At 39.9% G+C, this 23,426-nt stretch overlaps 1 protein-coding gene across 2 annotated transcripts in view; it reads left to right on the top strand.

The window, feature by feature from the left end:
• Positions 1-2,662: 2,662 nt before the first annotated feature.
• The window catches only part of LOC126253216 (prostaglandin E synthase 2-like), a 53,114-nt gene continuing 32,350 nt past the window's right edge, over positions 2,663-23,426 (top strand). Inside the window, exons 1-3 of one of the 2 annotated variants that reach the window (XM_049954408.1) lie at positions 2,663-3,378; positions 3,481-3,690; positions 19,365-19,564. In XM_049954408.1, the coding sequence (XP_049810365.1) occupies positions 3,076-3,378; positions 3,481-3,690; positions 19,365-19,564 (713 nt within the window). In that variant the 5' untranslated portion in view covers positions 2,663-3,075. Of the gene's footprint in view, positions 3,379-3,480; positions 3,691-19,361; positions 19,565-23,426 lie in introns of both variants that reach the window. The other variant, XM_049954401.1, reaches the window with a different exon arrangement.

The following is a 23,426-nucleotide window of genomic DNA, read 5'->3' on the forward strand; positions in this document are numbered from 1 at the left end:
ACGCAAATAGAACCGCCTGATCTCTTGTAAAGCCGTTCGCTCTACTGTGCGAGACACAAGGGAGTGCGTGTGACATATTGGAATGTCACTTGTTCAAATTATTTGTGTGAGCTCAAGGTTTCTATTTAATAATAAATTGACTTTTATCATTATTTATGAAGTAATTGTTATGCTATTATGTAGGTTACTACTGTTCTGAATTACAGACTCAACAGTTTTATATTATGACACTTGGTTACACAAGTGCGTGTATATTTAAATTTACGTTTTACACATGGAGGACCCACTTGTTTTTGGAGCTATTGCCGTGGTAGTGGCAGTAACGTTGTTGTGGGTGTATGCACTGCAATTTGCAACACTTTAAAGGACCCATACTTAAAGGTGCACTTGTGTTATTTCTCCAAGTTTGGAAAATGGAATGCAATGTGCAGTGTGCTACTCAGATTTTGCAGTCCTCGTCTGTCGCACTGGGTGAAACTGCACGGACTTCCTCGTCATCACTGCCAGTTTCTCTTTTCTGGCATTACTTACAGTTCAGAATAACTTAACATTCAGGGAACAAACATCAGAGTTATCTCGTAACTATGCAAGAACTACTACATGCATGGAAGATACAAAAAATAAAAAGCATAATCAAAGAGTAACAAAACCAAAACGGGTCTGACGTCTGGCTTGAAATGTTTAAGGGCGCGGTGATTGTAAATGTACACACACGGCAAGCATAAAGCCTAGTTTACACGACGACATTGAGTTGCCCCACTCGTTGTGTGGAATGAGTTGCACGCAGGTGGTTTCATATATGACTGTAGACACGGCGACAGCAGTACACACTTCAGTTTCGTCGTTTTGTGGGTCCCTGAGTCGTGTCTGAAATGAAAGTTTTGGCAGCTGCACGTCGCACGAGTTGTGATGGAGTTAAAGCTTGTTGCGTGGAATCGCTACACGATAAAAAAATTAAAACGTGTTTCGATTCGTGACCGGTTGAAGAAATGACGTCAGCTCGGTTGCTGGGCATCCTTGCTGAAATAATTTACAACAGCAGATCCAAGAAGTTCTTTTAATTATCTTGGAATGTCACCAGAACTGTTCACGTTTCTTCTAAACAGAGTTAATTCTGCAATAAGGATACAGGTACTGTAATGCAAGAAGCACTGTCGCCAGAACTGAAATTACATATCATATTGCGTGCATTACAATCGAGAACACTCGACATGCTATAAGATACGGTTTTAGTTGGTGGTGACGCTATTTCATTAACACCAATAATTATTAACATTAGCAACAATAATTATTCGAAGCAGGCCGCATTAAGTAGAGAATGGTTTGCAAACTACTTTCTTGAAGATAGATCTGTACAGTGGCAATATTTCAAAATTCTAACATATATGAATGGGGAGCACTGCAACGACGTTTTAAATAAATGCATATTTAATAAAGAATGCAGCTTCTTGAATTTGTATAGTCTTCCCTCCTGTCAACAATATTCCTTAACAAAGAGTTGGTCAACTCGAGCGATGGGATTTTAGTCTTGCAGACGAGAGCATTGCCACAGCAATTTTTCATAATTCAGTTGTATATGCGCCCCTAACTCAATAAATGTTGCCCTGCGGCTCGGATATTGTCGAACCACCTATGTTATGATCGCACATGAATGTCTCAGCTTATTTTTGTAATCATCATCTCTGAAATCCCACAAACACGTATGCTAAGCATAGATATCCAAAAAAACCAAACATTATTCTCCATTCCCACTTTGTACTTCAGTTTGTCTACACTCTACGAACACACACAACCTCAAAACTCATACAACTAGTGGTGCCAAAGTTTGAACACGCCGAAAGTGTTTAGTTTCACCAACGAGTTGCGTAAACGCGCGGCACGGTTGCTTAGTGGTCGGTAGCGCAGTTGCCTGCAACCTAGTGTCGTCGTGTAAACTAGGCTTTAACACTACATGATTGCGCGATACCGCCACAATCAGCTATGCAGTTTGCTTTGGCCATTAACAATTTTTATCATTATTAGTTTCTCAATTCCGGTACTATACCCAGACTTTGTGTATCACTGATGATGGCGTAAATACTCCATTGTCGTTTCTGGAAATGCTGTTCTAGCCGCCGGATTGCCGCTTCTAGTATTCGCTCTCGTGTAAATGCACAACCACTTGTAAAACATGCTTGTTTCTGCTATCTGGACAAGGTTACTTTTTGTGCAGTGAAGCAGAAGTAGAAATATCAGACTGAGTACAATATTGCCTGTCTCTAATATTTCACTGCAGAGAAACAGCCGTTGAGCTGACTAAATAAGAAACCGGAACATCTGTTTTCCAGACGCGATTTGTGTAGAACAACTGAATATCGGAAAACCCAAAGAAGTATATATAATTGTTTATATAAACTTCTATTTGATAGGTTACCATAGATTGATCTAGAAAACAGTAGTAGGCTCAAAACAGTTTCCAAAATTCGGTTTTCATCTTCCGGAAACTGTGCTGCATGTAAACGTACTGTTTGTATCATACACCGCGTTGGGATGGTCTAGTAACGTAATTTACATACGCTGTGTCTATGATTACGTTGGTTAAATCGCAGCATCTTAACTATAAAGAGCAACGTAGCACATTATTTGATGTGTAAAATTCTTTTTATTTTATAACAGAATATGTTACGATGTTCGTGTCCCAACGACACAGCAACATGAAGAACCCAACGCAATAGAAACACCGGTCACAAATTTGATTTTCGCATTCGACACGTAAATGCCAGTGATGAATATTTCATTTCTGCGGAAACCATGGCGAAAACCGAACACACTTTATAACCTCACTTGAAAAAGTCATTACTTCTTTATCATGCCACCACGGACCTTTATTGAATTTTCTGTGTGTTACATAACATCAAATAGTGTTCCCTTCTTGTGCCAAGTGCGATGAACGAAGTATAAACTGCTTCACGGAGCAGCTGCGGTGATTGGTCCAGCGATTCGCAGCGCACACTTTGGTGATAGACCATAACAAAAATAACGTGACAGGCTATGATATAACCGAGGTGCAATGGACTGGATAGCATTATTTTAATAATGGCAACGTGTAGCTTTTGGAGAATTAAGAACATATCGAAAGCACTTCGTAGTTCTCCGTACTTGTTTCAAGAAGGCAAGTTTAATGTTCGATCAAACAGCTCATATAGTTCATCGAGTGGAGCAAAGCCCGGGATGAGTGTAACAAGATTAGGATTAATTAGTGTGGGGCTTGGGGCATTAGTTGGCACGGGATATTCGTTCCATAAAATGTACGAGGCGCGTGTACCAATTTTAAACAAGGGAACTGGTGCAGAATCTTTTGTGTTAAAGTCGCTTCCCGATGTAGCGACTTCACGTTCGGTAAGAAGATAAACACCATATTCTTTCGATTAATTGTTACTTTTATTTAGACAAAATCTCTTGTATTAGAAATCTGATGCCCATATTGTGATTCACCTGCAGGTTGTAAGTCCGATGGACAACACAGGATTAAAACTGAAACTGTTTCAGTACCCGACTTGCCCATTTTGTTGCAAAGTTCGTGCCTTTCTTGATTACCATGGATTTTCTTATGACGTCGTTGAAGTAGACCCAGTTTTGCGACAGGAAATAAAGTGGTCTCATTATAAAAAGGTTCCAATACTCCTAGCCCAAGTTGAAGATGGATACCAGGTATGTTTCTTACACACTGAAGAAATGTGATATCAAAATCATAACAGGCAATATTGTTTTGTCACTGATGTTGACATAAGATACCGTATTTAGAAAGTTTACAGCAGTTGAAGGAATCAGTGGTACCATTTTGAATATCACATAATACAGAATTTGAAAAGTTAACTTATATTTTTAATACAGGATCGCGCATTCTGCAATTAAAGTATTTCTTTTGGATGTATATTAGGAGGAGGCGCTCTTAATATTCGGGAATACCGCCAATTTCTGTGGCAAAGTGCAATCAGGCCTCTTAAAGTCGTCCCAAAATATCCACAGCTTTACTAATTTTTGTTTTCAATTTAATAAATCCAAGCATGTATGCTAATTTATATCATCTTCTGAGCTACATGAACAATTTTCTGTATATATGGATTAATACGCTAATTTACAGCCATTTCAGGCTTTTTGATATTGACAGGTGTAAGCTGTCGTCATTTAAGTGACATTTCCGGTGCTTTCAATCCCAGAAAAATCTGATTCTATAAAATAATCTCACATGAGTGGTCTGTGTGTGTGTTGCAATTTTTAAGGTGAAATGCATTCAGGTGGTTTATTTAATTTCATGATTGTTGTTGTTAGGAAGAAAGAAGCTTAGGGTTTAACATTACAGTGAAACTGTAATTACAGATTAAGCACACACCCAGATTAGGAAAGGAAATCAACTGTGTTCTTTCAAGAAAATGTTCTAGAATTTTTGTCTTAAATAATTTAGGATTTGTGCATAAAACCTAATTCTTGATGACTGGACTGGGGTTTGAATAATCCTCATGACTAAGAGGCTTCTGTTTTAACCATTACATTACTGCATTCTGGGGTAGGCATTATTAACCCAACAAACTTGCATAATGGGAAATGTTGGAAGGCAGTTTGATTTTTGTGTGGTGGCTTGATGTTCATTTTATGCTAGGCTTGAAGTTGTTTAATAATTTCCAATTGATGCCTAATGGAACTGCATTATAGTCTAGTGTGTTTGTTGACCATTGCTGTAGAAGACATTCCAAAAGACTCTGAGTACTGGGTACGCTTCTCATCTGCATGCAGAAGTTGTGCTTTAAATTGTTGACCATTGCCACCTACTTTGCAGTTGTATTCTTATAACTCCAAAAGTATTATCAGCCTAATGAAACAAATGTTAGTAAAAGTATTATTGGGAGAAAAATCAGCAGAATGCATCAAACATTGAAATGTGGGGGGGGGGGGGGGGGAATGTTGCATTGGTGTAGTCTGGTTGTAAATTGAAAAGAAGTGGACTCCGCACTTTCTCTACCTCACTATATCACAAGGAACAGAAAGGCTGTTTCACAACGTTATACTGACACTCACGTGGCACATCTTTTGAATCAGTGGTGACAGTGCGCAGACAGGGCTAGGGAGTGTCTGTTTTCTACTCATTTCATTAACACTATTATGAAATATAGAAATCAGTACTTCACTGGTAGACTAGAAATTTATGCTCCATCATCCCGTATGGCAGTTGTAGACTTGTTCTGGGAAATGTTGTTTATTCAGCCAGACATGATGTTCACTCTTCAACTAACACATAGAATATACCTACACCTTTCTAAGCCACCAGTTTTAAGTAATTTTTGTAGTGAGACTGCCAAAGGCATTGGAACAGCTGACATAGTAATGTTAACAACTAACTGGCCATACACTGGTAGTACAAAATTACAGTTTTAGAAAAGTATTACCAAGAACAAGTAATTGTGCCATGCAATGTAATTTATATAGTTGAGTACGGATGGTCAGGGAACAGGCTTGTTCTTTGGAGTCTGACAAGAGACACTATTGCTTTTAAATTTTGCTGTACTGATAGCAGGGGTGGGTAGTGCTTGATACATCCCATTGAAATATCAAGACATTTAAATGACAGGAAATCACTTTCTGCATTGTGTGGTGGAAATCAAATCATTTAAAATAATGAGATTACTTCACATCTATCATTCATCAGATAATAATTTTTCAGCATTTATAATGAAACTTAAAGTGGTATTGAAATTTTACTGCTCAAGAAACCAACACTATTCTGCTCAGCAGAATCTGCTTTGTAGTAATTTCAATAGACAATTTGCACAACCTGTCATGTGGCAGAACCTAATGAACATTTTGAGAGTTATCATATATTTAGATATTTCTGCCATAGATCTATTATTGTGTGGTGATGCAAGGATGTGAAATGAAGCTAAATGTGTAATATCTGTTCATGGACTAATATAAAATTTGAAAAGGAACCTTATTATGAATTGTAGGACACTTTTTTGTGTTTGGTTTTTCAAGTACAAATGATGCAGCAAAAGATATCAATGTGCACCAAGAGGTATGTCGAGCGAGGACTTTGTGTCAAGAGGCAGGCTACCACTTTCCAACATTTATTAAAACTAAACATTAACTACACCCTTCTAAATTTTAATGTTCATGGACAAATTAAAAAAATGAAATTGAAATGATTAACATTCATTTAAACTACAGTAAATCCTATTAAAGTTTCCAAATTTGTAAGAAACTTGGGTAACACAAACCTTATTTTTTAAAATCATGGAACAATCATTTACTCAAATTCAGCGAGTGTAACTGATATCTGGGTCAGTACTCGAAGAGGTATTAATCAATTAGAATGTAAGAAACTATTGACACACCTTAGAAGTTGCCAGTGTTAAATTCTTGACATTACAGCTTGAGAATAAATTTAACTGGGGGGGGGGGGGCTGAAGTGCCTAAACAAATCTCAGTTTCCTATGCTATGCGAATGTTGTCAGACACAGGTGATATAAAAATAAAAGAAGGTTATGTGCTTACTTTCATTCCATAATGTCATACAAGATTATTTTCCAGGGTAACACATGAAACCAAGCTAAAGTTTTCCGAGCCCAAAATCATGCAATACGAATTATTCCTGGTGTGAACTAAATAAGAATAACTGTCACAAAGATATAAAGTCACTTACCTTGGTTCAGAAAGGTGTGCACTATTCAGCAGCACACATTTCCAATAGGCTAACATGCCAGTGTACATAAAAAGTTTAACTAACAATAAAGTTCAATTTGAAAAGAGTGTAAAGAATTTATTGGTGGCCAACTCCTTTTAATCCATTGATGAATTTTTTAGGGTCTCCTTAAATGGATCAGGTGTGCACTACACATCAGATGCTGCTACTCAGGTTGCTGATTGTGTGTGGCGTGAACTCAAGGGTTTTTAGATTATGTGACTCTCCATCCAACCCAGATAATTATAGCTGTAGGAAACCCAGAAGTATCAGTGCAAGACTGAAAGAAATTCCTCCCGCAAGTGTGAGTATTAAAATCCTTATGGTAACCTGCCGAAGCATTCACAACGAAGTGCCAGAGTTTGAAGCACTCATGAAAAACAGTAAAGCTCACATAGTACTAGGCACAGAAAGCTGGCTGAAACCTGAAATTGATAGCAGTGAGATTTTAAAGGAAAATTTAATTGTATATCAAAGGGTTAGGCAGGTGGGAAATGGAGGTGGTGTATTTGTCACAGTGGACAAGAAACTAAAATCCACTGAGATAGAAATTGAAACTGCATTCGAGATTGTTCGGGCAAGACTCGGTATCAGGATGAGCATAAAATGATGACAGCTCCTTCTATTGCCCACCAGATTCATCCCCTGATGTAACTGAAAACTTCAGAGAAAACCTCATTTCTCTTGTACATAAGTTCCACAATCCTACTGTAATCATTGGTGGAGACTTTAATCATCCAAAAACTAATTGGGAAAAGTACAGTTTTGTGAGTGGTAGGCATGATAAGCTATCATGTGAAACTTTAATAAATGCTTTCTCTGAAAATGCCTAGAACAGATACTTAGGAGCCCCACTCATGATGAAAATATATCGGGTCTAATCGTTACCTGTTACCAATTTGAAACTGGTATCAGTGACCGTGACATGGCTGTGGTAACAATGATTATCAAAGTACAAAGGACAGCTAAAACAAGCAGAAATATATATATTTTCAGTAAACTAGATAGAACAAAAAATCAGTAGGCCTAGTGTCGTATCTCAATGAGGAACTTGAAACTTTCAGTACTGGTCAGGAGCATGTAAAGGAACCAGGGCTCAAGTTTAAAAATATAATTGACCATGCACAGAAAAGATACCTACCCAGTAGAACAGTTCATAATATGAGGGAACACCCTTGGTGTACAGTTACTACAAAGAAACTTCTAAAGAAACAGGGATTAGTGTATAATAGGTGTAAAACATGCTGTAGGGCTATAAATAGAGAGATGCGGAATGAATTACGTTTGGCTGTTAAGAGAGCAGTGCATGATGCCTTTAGTGACTGCCGTAGCAGAGTATTGTCAAACGATCTTTCACATCACCCAAAGAAATTCTGGTTGCATGTAAAGGCTTTTAATGGCGCCAAAGTTAGTGTACTAGCAAATGAGACAGGAACTGAAATTCAGGGTAGTAAAGCAAAAGCTGAAATGCTTGACTCTATTTCCAAATGTCCCTTTACAAACAAAAACCCAGGAGAAATGCCCCATTTTAATTCTAATATCACCAAAAAGATGTGAGACAAGTATTAGTGTCGGTGGTGTTGAGAAACAGCTGAAATCGATAACATTAAACAAATCTCTAGGGCCCCCATGGAATTCCTACCAGATACTGAATTTGCAGCTGAGTAAGCTCCTCTTCTAACTATAATCTGTTGTAGATCTCTCAAACAAAAAACTGTGCCCAGTTCTTGGAGGGGAAAAAAAGGGGGGGGGGGGGGGGGCACAGCTCACACCTGTCAACAAGAAGGGTAGTAGAACTGATCCACAAAACTATCGTCCAATATCCTTGACATCAATTTGTCATAGAATCTTAGAATGTTTTCTCAGCTCAAATATAATGAGGTATCTTGAACAAAATGACCACCTCAATGCCAACCAGCATGGATTCTGAAAACATTGATCGTGTGAAACCCAATTTGCACTTATATTACATGACATACTTAAAGATTGCATCAAGGCAGTAAGGTAGATAGAGTATTTCTTGACTTCCGTAAAGCATTTGGCTCAGTATTACATGTATGCTTATTATCAAAAGTACGAACTTATGGAGTATCAAGTGCAATTTGTGACTGGATTGAGGACTTCTTGGTAGGAAGGATGCAGCACCATATCTTGTGAGATGTAGAAGTAACTTTTGGTGTGCCCCAGGGAAGTATGTTGGGACACTTGCTGTTCATGTTATATGTTAATGACCTTGCAGACAACATTAATACTAACCTCAGACTTTTTGCAAATGACGTAGTTATCCTTAATAAAGTACTATCTGAAAGAAGCTGCGTAAATAGACAGTCACACCTTGGTAACGTTTCAAAGTGGTGTGAAGATTGACTCTGTGTGTACAACCCCCCCCCCCCCCCCCCCCCTCCTCCCTGAGGGTTCACAAATTGATTGAAGGTACGTGCTTGGCCACCATAGGTCCACAGCATTTGCAGCATTACTTCCTTCCCTTGCTGCATGCTTATACTTCCACTATACCTTTCTCCTTCTGCCTCTACATCAGATGATTTTCTTGTTTTCTTGTTGGCGACTCTACTTGCACTTGGTTTATGATTGGGCCTCGAGTTCCCACTTCTGACATATTCTACAACTTTTCATCAAATAAACATATGGTCCCCATTATTGGATTTGACCTGCTACCAATTTTCAAAATTCTCCAGAAGTGCGGGCCACGAAGGGAAGGTTTCCCAATGATGTGTGTACACCATCTTTTTGCCTTTCCATTGTGCACTCTTCCCTTTAGTAAGGTAACACAACCAAAACTCAGCACGGTAGCCATCCTATTGGGGGAGGGATTCGTCAAGTACCTGCAAGGTGGTAGGCCCCTAACTACGCAGGGATCGCATGGTTGGTGCCCGAGCTGAAAACTCCCCAGGGTGCCAGGGAGTATGTGCTCATCATGACTGGGGTATGGGGACTCCAGGCAATGGATTACTGGCCAGGTAGCCTCTGTTGTGGCTGGGTGGCGCCCGTTTGTAGTTGGTGGCACCATGGTTGATCAGCTGCAATTGAAGCAGATGAAGTTATCTTCCTCTGGTGACCATGTGGCCCCAGCTGTCTCTAATAAAGGACAGTACTCCTTCAGTACAGAGAGATACGATCCTAAAATTTTGCTTTCCCTGGCTATATCTTGGGAGGAACACAGGGCTAAGCAGCAAGCAGAGCAATATTCCCCAAAATACTTGGTTTGTACAAGGACTGATGGTGAATACTTACTGTCCACAAAACCCTTGTTGTTTGTGGAGAACTTAGAAGGCAAGTTTGGGGAAGTGGCATCTATCTCTAAAACAGAAAGTGTAACAAGCTGGGTAACTGTCACTCCCCATAAGTCTAAATTTAGTTCAGGGCATCATTTTCCAGAGATGTGCTGTTACAGTCTGATGATGAGCTATGCACCAACTTGGAGCGATGGAGTGTAAACTTTGTCTGTTGTGTACATAGGGAGCCAAAGGACAGTAGCCTTGCTATTAGTGCCTTCATCTGGGTCTTGGAGGGCAATTCATTAATTCATTGCCTGAAAAGGTCAAGGTGATGGTATACTGATGCAATGTGAAACCGTATGTCACCCCCTCCCCCTCGCAGTGCTTAAAGTGCTTCAAATTTGGGCTCATGTCTTAGTGTTGCAATGTGGATGAGCACTGCATGTGAATGCTCCCTGTGCACCTCCCCTGTCCTTGTCAACTGACAAAAGCACCACTCTCCCTTTTCACCAGATTGTACTGTTCTCTAGAGAGAAAAGAAAATACAGGACTGTGGACAAACTCAGCCACCAAGGAGACAAGAAGAAGAAATAAGAGTGGTTGCAGCCAGCATGCCAAGTAATGTCATTTGCTACAGCTACAATGGCATTGCCCCTTTGGTGATGGTACTCCCACCGTTACACTCCTGCAGTGGCTCCTCTGGGCTGCTTAACCATGCCTACCTCCATGACAGTTGTGGGCTCCCCTCTTGCTGCTCCCCCCACACCTATTTCGCTATCAATGAGTTCCCATCCACCAGGGACGTTGGTCCCCATGTTGGAAACAAATCACCTTCTTCTGGCTTCTCTCACCGACAAGGGATCCCTCTGGACACTTTATTCTAAGGTTGCCTCCAGTCTACAACCAGATACCAGCTAGTGGCTGAAGAAGCCACAGGCTACTGGTCGCATGGCTTCGTGATCATCCTTTTTACCTGAAACTGATTCTGAGAAGCCCTCACAATCATCAAAATCCTCTAAGGAGAGAAAAGACAAGGAAAAAGTCCTCCAAGGAGGACATTCTGGTGGCTCCCACACCACCATCTCCTGCCTGTTCCCCTCCTGTGGCCTAGGCAGAGATTCTGGCACCCCTGATGCCCCATTTTGCACCACACAATGGAACCCAGAACCCATGTATATTGATGCCATAACCCCTCAACCAGTGGCTGCAGGTGACCCTAAGGCATAACCTGCCCCCTTGATCCCTTCATGACCTCACTGTGAATCAAAAAAATTATTCTCCAGTAACGGTTTTTTCTACCAACTGGCTGAGATACGACATCTTTTAAGAACATCACCTGCCTCCTGTATTGCCCTTCAGGAGACTTGGTTTCCAGCAATGTGGGGATATTATAAGAATCATGCTGCCTATGACAGGGTGTTGAGCAGAGTTTGCCCATATGTTCTAGACCCTCTACATAGTGAACTTTGGAGGCAGTTGATTTTCAGGTAAGGGGATTTCAGGATATTACCACGTGCAATTTTTACGTTCCTTGTGACGGTGAAGTGTCTCAGAACACACTGTTTGCATTTATGGCGTGGAATCATGGTCACTGGCCATGGTAAAGAACTTGAAAATGTACTGGCACAACTGGAACCCCCACATACTTCACCTTTTAGGCCGTAGACCTTTCTACTTACAGTCCTTGTCTTCACTCATCCATCCAGTGGAGGGGCCACGGTGACATGTGAGGTAGTGAACACTTCCCAGTCTTCCTTTCCCTCCCTCACTGTCATTTCCCTGGACACCAGAGCAGATGTGCTCTAAACAGCACTGACTAGAATGCTTTTACTTCTACTGTTGACTTTGTCACATGGAGATATCGATGAGGCAGTCCAGAAAACAACAGCAGCCATTCTTTTGTCAGACGATTTAGTGATCCCTTGTTCCTTGGGCCCGCCCCGATGGACGGTGGTACCTTGGTGGTCTTTGGAAATTGCAGAGGCCATTCGAGATCATAGGTGGGCTCAACACCATAAGTGGCATCCATCTATGGAGCACCTCATTGCCTTTCAGTGGCTCCGTGCCCGGGTCTGCCACCTAATAAAAAGACGAAAGTGAGAATGATGGGAGTAGAATGTTTCAACCATTGGCCTACATACCTCTCATTCACAGGTTTGGGCTAAGATCTGATGTCTCTATGGATACCAGACACCTGCAGGCATACCTGGTATTACCTTGAATGGCACTGTCTACACTGATCCAGATGCTGTTGCTGAATATGTTGCACTGTAGTATGCTCAAGTGTCAGCATCTGAGAATTATGAACCTGCCTTTCATGTCTAAAACAGTCGTTGGAGTAAAAGCCATTACCTTTTACTACACGCCACCTGGAGCTATATAACACTCCATTCAGTGAGTGGGAATTTGTCAGTGTCCTCATCCAATGCCCAGATACAGCCCCAAGGCCAAACTGCATCCACAACCAAATTCTCAATCACCTACTGGTGGTTTGCAACATCATATCCTTGCCATCTGTAGCCGCATCTGAAACGAAGCTGAGTTCTCGTTGAAGTGGGAAGAAAGCATCATTGTCCCAGTACTGAAAGCAGGTAAGCGCCCTCTAGAGATGGACAGTTATCGCCCAAAAGTATCACCAATGTTCCCTCTAAGTTGCTTAAATGCATGTCGAGCCAGCAGCTGTGTTGGCTCCTTGGGTCTCGAGGTCCTCTGGCTCTGTCCCAGGGTGGTTTTTGCCGAGGCTGTTACACAACTGATAATCTGGTTTATCGGGAGTCTGCCATCCGAACAGCTTTTGTCCGATGTCAACACCAGCTGTCTTCCTTGACTTGCAAAAGGCTTACGACACCACATGTCGACGCCATGCCCTTGCTACCTTACATTTGTGGGGTCTTTGGGGTCTGCTCCTGATTTTCATCTAGAACTTCCTTGCACACCATAAATTCTGGGCTCCAGTTGGTGCTTCCCACAGTATTCCCCCAAATCCAAGAAACAGAATTCTGCAGGGCTCTGTACTGAGGGTCCCTCTCTTTCTAGTAATCATCAAGAATCTAGCAGCAGCTGTGGGGTCCTCGGTATCGCCTTCCTTGTATGCAGTGACTTTTGCCTCTACTATGGCTCCTCTATAGTGTGTATTGCTGAATATTGAGTGCAAGGTGCCTTATGAAAGGTGCAGGGGAGGGCCCTCACCCATTTCTATTGATTTTCCACTGCCAAGACTCATGTCATACTCTTTTGTCGACTTCGTACCATTTACCCACAACCAGAACTTTAACTTGTTGACTGACTACTCAATCTGGTGGAGACTTATCGCTTTTTAGGACTGGTCTCCAATTCTCAGTTGACATGCATTCCCCATCTTCACCAGCTTAAATGAAAGTGGTGGCTGCAATTTAACACACTTTACTGCCTGAGTAACACCAGCTGGGGGTGCAGATCACACTACCCTTCTGTGGCATTAAAAAGCCGTGATACAATCTTGCCTCGATTATGGGAGTCTGCCAAATGGTTTGACATCACTCTCAGCATTGTGGATACTGGATCCGATACACCACTGCGGCCCCACTGCGGGGTTAGACTTGCAACAGGAGCCTTTCGAACTAGCCCTGTGAACAGCTTACTTGTGGAGTCTGGAGTCCATCCATTGCCAATCAGGTGCCAACAACAGCTTGTCGGTTATGCTACTTGCGTTTGGGATTATGGAAGTGTCCAATTCCATCCATCTGCTTTGACCCATGATGTCATCAGTATGGTGGAAATGGCTATTTTAAGCATCTCAAGTATGGCGCCAATGATGTCACTACATACACACAGCAACAAACACTAAAATATGTATAAATAAGACAATAACATCTCCCTCCTAAAATACAATCAAACTAATGGGATAACTGTGGGAATCTGGGGGTTTTAGGGAGGGGACAAGCTAAATATAACAGTAAAAAAAAAAAACACACCATGATCCTCCCCGCCCCAGCCCAAAAAAAAAAAAGAAAAAAAAATCTACAGGAATCGTACACTTACCTTGACCTATACAGGTCAACCGCAGCTGACAATACCTAAACACCAATGCCTGCAGCAAACACTACGGAAATTGGAATCAGAGATTTCCCTGGATCGCAGCTGACGATATCAAAACACCAATACCTACAAATAAAACTACGAAAATTAGAATTGGTCATTTCCCTTGACCTGTACAGGTCAACCATAGCTATTGATATGAAAAACAAAACCGAAAAACACACACACACACACACACACACACACACACACACACACACACACACAGACAGAGAGAGAGAGAGAGAGAGAGAGAGAGAGAGAGAGAGAGAGAGCACCATCAAACACAAAAGACGACATCTACAAACATAACCAACTCATAAACTCCGTGCCTTAATGATGTCACACACCATAACACCCTTACGCCAAGGTTCAGAGCAGACGGGTGGAATCGGATGTTTCCGTTGACCCTCGCATTTTCAGCTCCCCTAAGCATCCAAACTAATGACTCTCTCCAAACACGGCACTCCATCTCCCGCAACAGTGTGCCTGATCAGGGATGATGATCGCAATCCTCATCTGGTCCCCCCCTCTCTGAACTTCCGGTGTTTCCTCTTCACCTCTCCTCTGGACCCACTCCTGTACACATCTGTGATGCATCCCTCTACCACAGTTTCGTCTTGACCTATCACAGGGTCTGAAAGACTTTGTTCATCCTGAGGCCCTCGACCACTAGTTTTTCTCTATCTTTGGCACATTCCAGGATTCAGAAGTTGTCTACACTGATGGCTAAATGGTTGCTGGTTGTGTAGGCTACGCTTATACTCATGCAGAACATACTGAAGTGCTCTCCTTGCCAGATGGCCTTTTCACTGCAGAGTTGGTAGCCATCTCCTGTTTTCCTCAGCATATCTGTTCCTGCACTAATGGGGTTCTTTCTCATGTGCAACGACTCCTTGAGAAGTTTACAAGCTCTTGACCACTGCTACCCTCACCATCCCTTGGTCATTGCTATTCAGAATTCTACGTACGCCCTTGAGCAGTGTGGACGCTCGATGATGACTTTGGGCCATGTCAGGATTTTTGGGAAGAACTCGCTGATAGCCTGGCCAGACTGGCTACCAGTAAACTGACTCTTGAGATTGGTATTTCAGAACCAGACCTCCAATCAGTATTACACCGTCCAGTTTTAGGTGCCTGGCATACGGAATGGCTCACTCTTGGAATCACCAGACAAGCTACGGGTGATAAAGGAGACTACGAATCTGTGGAAGTCCTTCATGCTGGCCTGTCACGTGGACTCTACTATCCTTTGCTGGCTCCACATTGGCCATACTTAGCTGACTCATGGCCATCTCCTCTGTAGCGAGAACCCAACCCACTGTTATTATAGTGCCTATTTGACAGTGGTCCACATTTTGCTGGACTGTCTTAACCTAGCCACCCTGCAGTGGACTCTTTAATCTTCCTGACTCTCTACCCATGGTGTTAGTAAATGATGCCCCAGTGGCTGCCTGAGTTTTATGTTTTATTTGTTAAGTGGGTTTTTCTCACTCTCTCTTTAAGAGAGTGCTGCTTAACCTTATCGGCCCATTGAGGAGTTGGCAGGACACTGTGTTGCCTCGTCTGCCCAGGCCGGACTGCAGCTGTCTGGGCATAGTGGTCAAGCCTGGTCCTCATCCTACCTACCCTTTTACTCATCTCCCCCCTCCCCCCTCTCTCATATGGTCTGTTAGATTTGTTTGTCTTTTGTCTCACTGTGCTTCTTTTGCCCTATCCATGTTGCTAGTCTTTCCAAGGTAATATCGGAGTAGAGGCCTTTGGTAAATGGCGGGGGCTGGGGGATGTATATCCCCTCATTGCACTCTACTTTCAGGGGATGCTGGCTGCTCCGTAGACGGGACTCCTTGCTTGTCTTTCTTCATCTGTCTCCTTTCTTCTTTTTGTCCCTTACCTCAGCTTTGCTGACATTTATAGACCTTGAGGTTTTCTTCCCCTGGGTTTTGCATGGTAGGCTACCTCTGATCTACAGTCATGTAGACCTGTCTGTTAGAGAACAAAGCGACAGTTGACCTAGCAATCTGATCCCTTTAAACATTCAACCAACCAACCAAAGGTTGGCAGTTTGGCTTAAATGTTCAGAAATGTAAAATTGTGCTCTTCGCAGAAAGAAAAAAACATAGTATCTTATGAGTATAATATCAGTGAGTAACTATTGAAATCTGCCAACTCGTACAAATTCCTGTGTGTAACACTCTGTAGGGGTATGAAGTGGAATGATCATGTAGACCCTTTCGTGGCTAGAGCAGACGGTAGACTTCAGTTTGTTGATAGAATGCTGTGGAAGTGCAATTAGTCTACTAAGGAGATTGTTTAGAAATCACTTGTGCATGTGGTCCTTGAATTTTGCTGAAGTGTGTGGGAACCATACCAAATAGGACTAACAGGGGATATTGAACATATACAGAGAAGGGCAGCATGAATAGTCCACAGGTTTGTATGCTCTGTGAGAGAATGTCACAGAGATACTGAAAGAACTGAACTGGAAGACTCTTGTAGACAGACGTAAATTATCCTGAGAAAGTCTATTAACAATGTTTAAAGCAATGACCTTAAAATAATTGCTCTAGGAATATGCTGCAAACCCGTACATATCATTCACATAGGGATCATGAGGATAAGATTAGAATAATTATTGCATGCATGAAGGTATTCAGTCATTTTTCTGGGCTCCATAAGCGAGTGGAATGGGAAGAGACCGTAATAATTGGTACAATGGGACTTACCCTCTACCATGCACCTAACAGTGGTTTGCAGAGTGTAGATGTAGATGTAGAACCAATTGATGCATTTATGCTGTTATTAATATCACATAATAATAATAATAAATGTCGTGTGACTAGGGCCTCCCGTCGGGTAGACCGTTCGCCATGTGCAAGTCTTTCGATTTGATGCCACTTTGGCAACTTGTGCATCAGTGGGGATGAAATGATGATGATTAGGACAACACAACACACAGTCCCTGAGCAGAGAAAATCTCTGACCCAGTTAGGAATCAAACCCGGGCTCTTAGGATTGAAATTTTGTCGCGCTGACCACTCAGCTATCAGGGGCGGACAATATCACTTAATGTGCACATTGAGTACAGTCTCACTTCTGCACAAATTGTATGCAGTAATGCGATCATTGTAAATAAATGCTGCATAATGTTCTTTATTTTTTTAATTTAATGATGTGTGGCTAAAGTAGCCAAAGAATGCGCCTAAGTGTATTGAAAATTTTTCTTTGAGCAATTCCATATTCACAAGGGCAGTTTAATTTGGAATCCATGGTAGGTACATTAATATATCTGTTGTTATTTTGTAAATATTTATTTTGTATATTTGTTTTCTGGCATGTTCTACATCCCACATGATCTCCTCACTGTGGATCAATTGGAATGAAAAGCAGTTATCCTCCAGTAATGTTTCAATAATTTAACTAGTGAGAACCCATCTTAAATACACTTAATAAATGTCTGTGGCCATTATGTAGACAAAGTGATGTAAGATTAAGATCTTCAACACTTTTCCCACACCATATGCTGTATCTGATCAACGAGATGTGGCCTCTGGTGTAAAATTCAGGAAGACTATGGTGAGATGAGAGCAATATTACATAGCACAGGATAACAACACTGACTTATACCATCAATTCCTTCATACCACCACAACCATCAGAGGCAAGTTTTGCAGGAGTAGTATTTGTTCCCTTCTAACACGCCAGTAACTGAAGCCACCAAAATGCCAGATGTCTTTAGACACAGTGGCAGTATTGGAGACTAGAGCGTACTGGTTAATGTACCAAATCAATCCTTTGCTGGCCTCAAATGTGACCACATATTGCTCATTTAAGCTATCCCAATAATCCTCAGCAGTCTTTGTCATAAACAACAATTGCAGGACGTCTCATCATACACATTCTCCCATAAATCCAGGTAAGCCATGGCACATCACCAAAACCAAACCAGTGCCTTTCGCCAGACAATCACTTTTATCATGCTAGTGCTGCTCATGAAAGCTGGAACCGCAAACGTAGAACATGTGGATTATTGTGTGTTTCTTTTAGAAATAATCTACAGGCTGTAAGTTCTTTCTATCCTAAGAGACAAATTCTTCAGGTAGCAATGTGTATGACTCTTTCTTCTTCCGTTATGATTGCAGTGTGATTAGTTTTGTAGTGAACTGTGTGTCTCTAGACAGATATTGCCTCTCCAAATCGAGCTGTAATTTCTTGAATGTTCAGGCCACTCTTGTTGTTCTGTAGCAGTCTTATGTCAGTTTAAGTGAAGTCAAGCACTCTTCCAATGTTCTTATCCCAGTGGGCTGGTGGTCTTGCAAATGGTTACTCTACCTTGGGCTTCATGTGAGGACAGTTGTCATCCACCTTTCTTCATTTTATCTTTCAATGTGGTCTGCCCATTTCCATCTCAGTACATTAATTAATTATTCATTGTATTATGGTTTTTAGAAATGAATGAAACCAGTTGTCTTTTGTGATGCTTTTTTCTTTTTTGCCATTATTGGTTTCAAGTGCCTAGCGACTCATCATAAGTTTGTGCATTCTGTGGCTCATTGTGTAGCTGTGGCAAGATAGAAAAAATCAAAACAAGTGGTGAAATGACTTCAATTATTTACATCATGCTGTAAATAATTCCATATATTTCACCAGTATACATTCATCCCATTTTCATCGTAAGAAGCTTTTTTCCTTAAATATTTCTGTGTGTGCCTTGCTGATTTTTATTAGGATCAGTGCAGGACTAAACTTCCATGTACCATGGAAAATAGTAATGAAGCTCTCAGTGCCTTTTGAAGATATATTTTTGAAAGCTGCACTTGACACCTTTTAATCTTTGTCAGTTTTATCTTTTTATCGGAGCATCAAACAGTAATTTCAGTGAAGTTGAGTAAACAACCTTTGTGTGATATTTTCCTGTAATTATTAACATAAATAAAATAATAAGCAATTGTTGTATACAGCAGATAAAATGACTAATGACTTAGCCATCTCTAATCACACATGGTACAAGCTTTTCAACTGTTGTCAGTTTGATGCCTTACATGTCTGCCCCATAATGTATGATACTGTCTTAATGAATATGTGGCAAAAGGAAGGGGATGAAAACTAATGCTGGCACATAGCAAACTGGTTTCTTTGCAGTTGCTTTGAAAAGGAATTGTACAAAAAGTTAGGAGGCATATAAGATATTCTGTCTGCTAAGAAAATCAAGTGGTGCCTACAAATTGTTTAAGTTAGTGTGAACGTCAGTATGCTTCAAACTTGTTTACCATCACAGTTCATTCTACATGAACCATCTTAAAATGAAAGGAAAATGAGTGCCTAAGTGTTACAAAATTGTTTTCTCTTTGCAGCAGCTGAATGACAGTTCAATGATTATTTCGGCTCTTATGTCGTACCTTTATGAAAGAGACCAGACTTTACAAGATGTCGTCAAATTTTATCCTAGTATTGAGTACAAAGATGATAATGGAACTGTCAAAAAGGAGATAATGAATCGCTATTTTCTGATGTTTCATGGAAATATCCCTAAAGATAGGACGAAGGAAGATATCTTGTAAGTATTTGGAACATTAGAACAATACTATCCAAAATTTATGTGATATTGTTCACATTTTTCAAATTCAGAAGAATGATTTAGTTTCTTTATTATTTATTTATTTATTTATTTGGCAAAGTCTTTTTATAACTGTATTAAACAGTTTTTGATAAATTGTGAAACATTGAAAGGTATGTTGGGAAGTCCAGGATGGAATAATAATAATAATAATAATAATAATAATAATAATCACATCACAAGCGGATATACAATACTAGCAAATACAGAATACCCCAGAAGACATGACAATGTCGCAAAAATAATACATCAACAGCTTGCCTTACAACATAAACTTTTAAAACAACAAGTTCCTACATACAAGTATGCACCACAAAATGTACTGGAGAATGATGAATACAAATTATACTGGAACAGAACCATTATAACAGATAAAACAACGCCACATAACAAACCTGACATCATACTCACCAATAAAAAGAAGAAATTAACACAACTAATCGAAATATCCATACCCAATACAACAAATATACAAAAGAAAACAGGAGAAAAAATTGAAAAATACATCCAACTGGCTGAGGAAGTCAAAGACATGTGGCATCAGGATAAAGTTGACATCATACCAATTATACTATCAACTACAGGAGTCATACCACACAATATCCACCAGTACATCAATGCAATACAGCTACATCCAACCATATATATACAACTACATAAATCCGTAATTATTGATACATGTTCAATTACCCGAAAGTTCCTAAATGCAATATAACACATACCGTACAGTTAATAGGAAGTGACGCTTGATCAAGGTCCGTGTCACTTTCCATTCTTAACCAGACATAACGTCTGAGAAAGTAAAGAAAGAATAATAATAAAAAAACCACACTTAATATCCAAACAAATTCAAATAATATCACATCACAGCCAATACAGATTAAGCGTGGAATATACCAAGGAGATTCATTAAGTCCTTTCTGGTTCTGCCTTGCTCTGAACCCACTATCCAACATGCTAAATAATACAAATTATGGATACAATATCACTGGAACATACCCACACAAAATCACACATTTGCTATACATGGATGATATAAAACTACTCGCAGCAACAAATCAACAACTCAACCAATTACTAAAGATAACAGAAGTATTCAGCAATGATATAAATATGGCTTTTGGAACAGACAAATGTAAGAAAAATAGCATAGTCAAGGGAAAACACACTAAACAAGAAGATTACATATTGGATAACCACAGTGATTGCATAGAAGCGATGGAAAAAACAGATGCCTATAAATATCTAGGGTACAGACAAAAAATAGGAATAGATAATACAAATATTAAAGAAGAACTAAAAGAAAAATATAGACAAAGACTAACAAAAATACTGAAAACAGAATTGACAGCAAGAAACAAGACAAAAGCTATAAATACCTATGCTATACCAATATTGACCTACTCATTTGGAGTAGTGAAATGGAGTAACACAGACCTAGACACTTACATGATCACAGTACCACAAATATAGAATACATCACATACATTCAGCAGCAGAAAGATTCACATTAAGCAGAAAGGAAGGAGGAAGGGGATTTATCGACATAAAAAACCTACATTATGGACAGGTAGACAATTTAAGAAAATTCTTTATAGAACGAGCAGAAATCAGCAAAATACACAAAGCAATCACTCATACAAATACATCTGCTACACCACTGCAATTTCATAACCACTTCTACAACCCTTTAGATCACATAACATCAACAGATACGAAGAAAGTAAATTGGAAAAAGAAAACAATACATGGCAAGCACCCGTATCATCTAACACAGCCACACATCGATCAAGACGCATCCAACACATGGCTAAGAAAAGGCAATATATACAGTGAGACGGAAGGATTCATGATTGCAATACAGGATCAAACAATAAACACCAGGTATTACAGCAAGCATATTATTAAAGATCCCAATACCACAACAGATAAATGCAGACTTTGCAAACAACAAATAGAAACAGTAGATCACATCACAAGCGGATGTACAATACTAGCAAATACAGAATACCCCAGAAGACATGACAATGTCGCAAAAATAATACATCAACAGCTTGCCTTACAACATAAACTTATAAAACAACACGTTCCTACATACAAGTATGCACCACAAAATGTACAGGAGAATGATGAATACAAATTATACTGGAACAGAACCATTATAACAGATAAAACAACGCCACATAACAAACCTGACATCATACTCACCAATAAAAAGAAGAAATTAACACAACTAATCGAAATATCCATACCCAATACAACAAATATACAAAAGAAAACAGGAGAAAAAATTGAAAAATACATCCAACTGGCTGAGGAAGTCAAGGACATGTGGCATCAGTATAAAGTTGACATTATACCAATTATACTATCAACTACAGGAGTCATACCACACAATATCCACCAGTACACCAACGCAATACAGCTACATCCAAACATATATATACAACTACAGAAATCCGTAATTATTGATACATGTTCAATTACCCGAAAGTTCCTAAATGCAATGTAACATATACCGTACAGTTAAAAGGAAGTCACGCTTGATCGAGGTCCGCTTCACTTTCATTTCGAACCAGACCTAAGGTCTGAGAAAGGAAAGAAATAATAATAAGGAAAGGACAGGTTGCTCACCACAGAGGGTTGTACTTGCTTGCTTGTGTGTGTGTTTTTTTTTTCTGCATAATTTTTTTATTGTGCTGCCTGTGACTCAGTGCCTCCTGTATTTAGTGAGTAGCAGTTTATCCTTTTCATATTTTTGTTGAACATGCACAGTTAAATTTATGTCCCAGATCTCTAGTTTCTCCCACCAAATAAACTTGGCAATTGTCGTACAGAATTACTTAAAAATCGTATGTCTCCTTGTGATAATATCCCTTGTGATAGCTGATATGGCTGCTTGTTTTTGAGTTCCATTCTTTCACTGGCAGAGCATAGCATCCACTTCTCAACTGAACTGTCATGCTATCTGCATATATATAAACAAGTCCTTTCAGCTGAATAGACATTTTTTGAAATTAAAGGAAATGAATCAGCTTTTTGCGTGTTTTGGTTACTTGTTATAGAAAAATGATAACACAGTCTTTACTATGTGAAAACTTGTCTGTAAATTTTTGAACACCTTTGTACTTGGAGTTCCGAAGTGCTCACTGTTCATTAGATCCTGGAGGAATAAGGTGATTATAGTCAAGCAAATGTGTTTCTTGAATTTTGGAATCCTTTCCAAATATCTAGGATTAAAGAAGACGAGAGCCTATTGTAAACTAAGTCAGATATTGATGTAGCATAGTAAAGCAAATGCCCCTGGACTCCACCAAGAAGTTGAGTACGTCACAGATTTTTTTTTTTTAAAAAAAAGCCTATAAAGAATGTGCTAAATGTTCTGTTATCAGTAAAAAATAAAAACTCTGCTGGGTGGGATGGAATACCTATTAAAATGATGAAAGCTATGTATCACGTAATAGCACCCTCACTAACTCAAATAAATAATCAATCTTCTGAAAAGGGATGTTTTCTGGCGGGTTGAAGTATGCTGAAGTCAGATCTCAGTTCAAGTAAAAATAAAGGGGGATACATGGGAAGCTGTCACAAACCTGTAGAAAGTGTTAAAATAGCCACAAACCAGCTCCAAAATTTAAATTTTATGCATATATGGTGATGGCAATATATAAAAAAGTAATGGGTAAAAACATATGTAATACTAGCTACGCCTCGTGGAGTTGCCTACAGTTAAACAGTTATTTGTAAAGAAATGTTAATGTCAGTTGAGGCCCAGCAGACATAGACGTCAAAGAGGGAAGAG

The sequence above is a fragment of the Schistocerca nitens genome, chromosome 1 (assembly GCF_023898315.1).
Source record: "Schistocerca nitens isolate TAMUIC-IGC-003100 chromosome 1, iqSchNite1.1, whole genome shotgun sequence".
NCBI classification, from domain to species: domain Eukaryota; kingdom Metazoa; phylum Arthropoda; class Insecta; order Orthoptera; family Acrididae; genus Schistocerca; species Schistocerca nitens.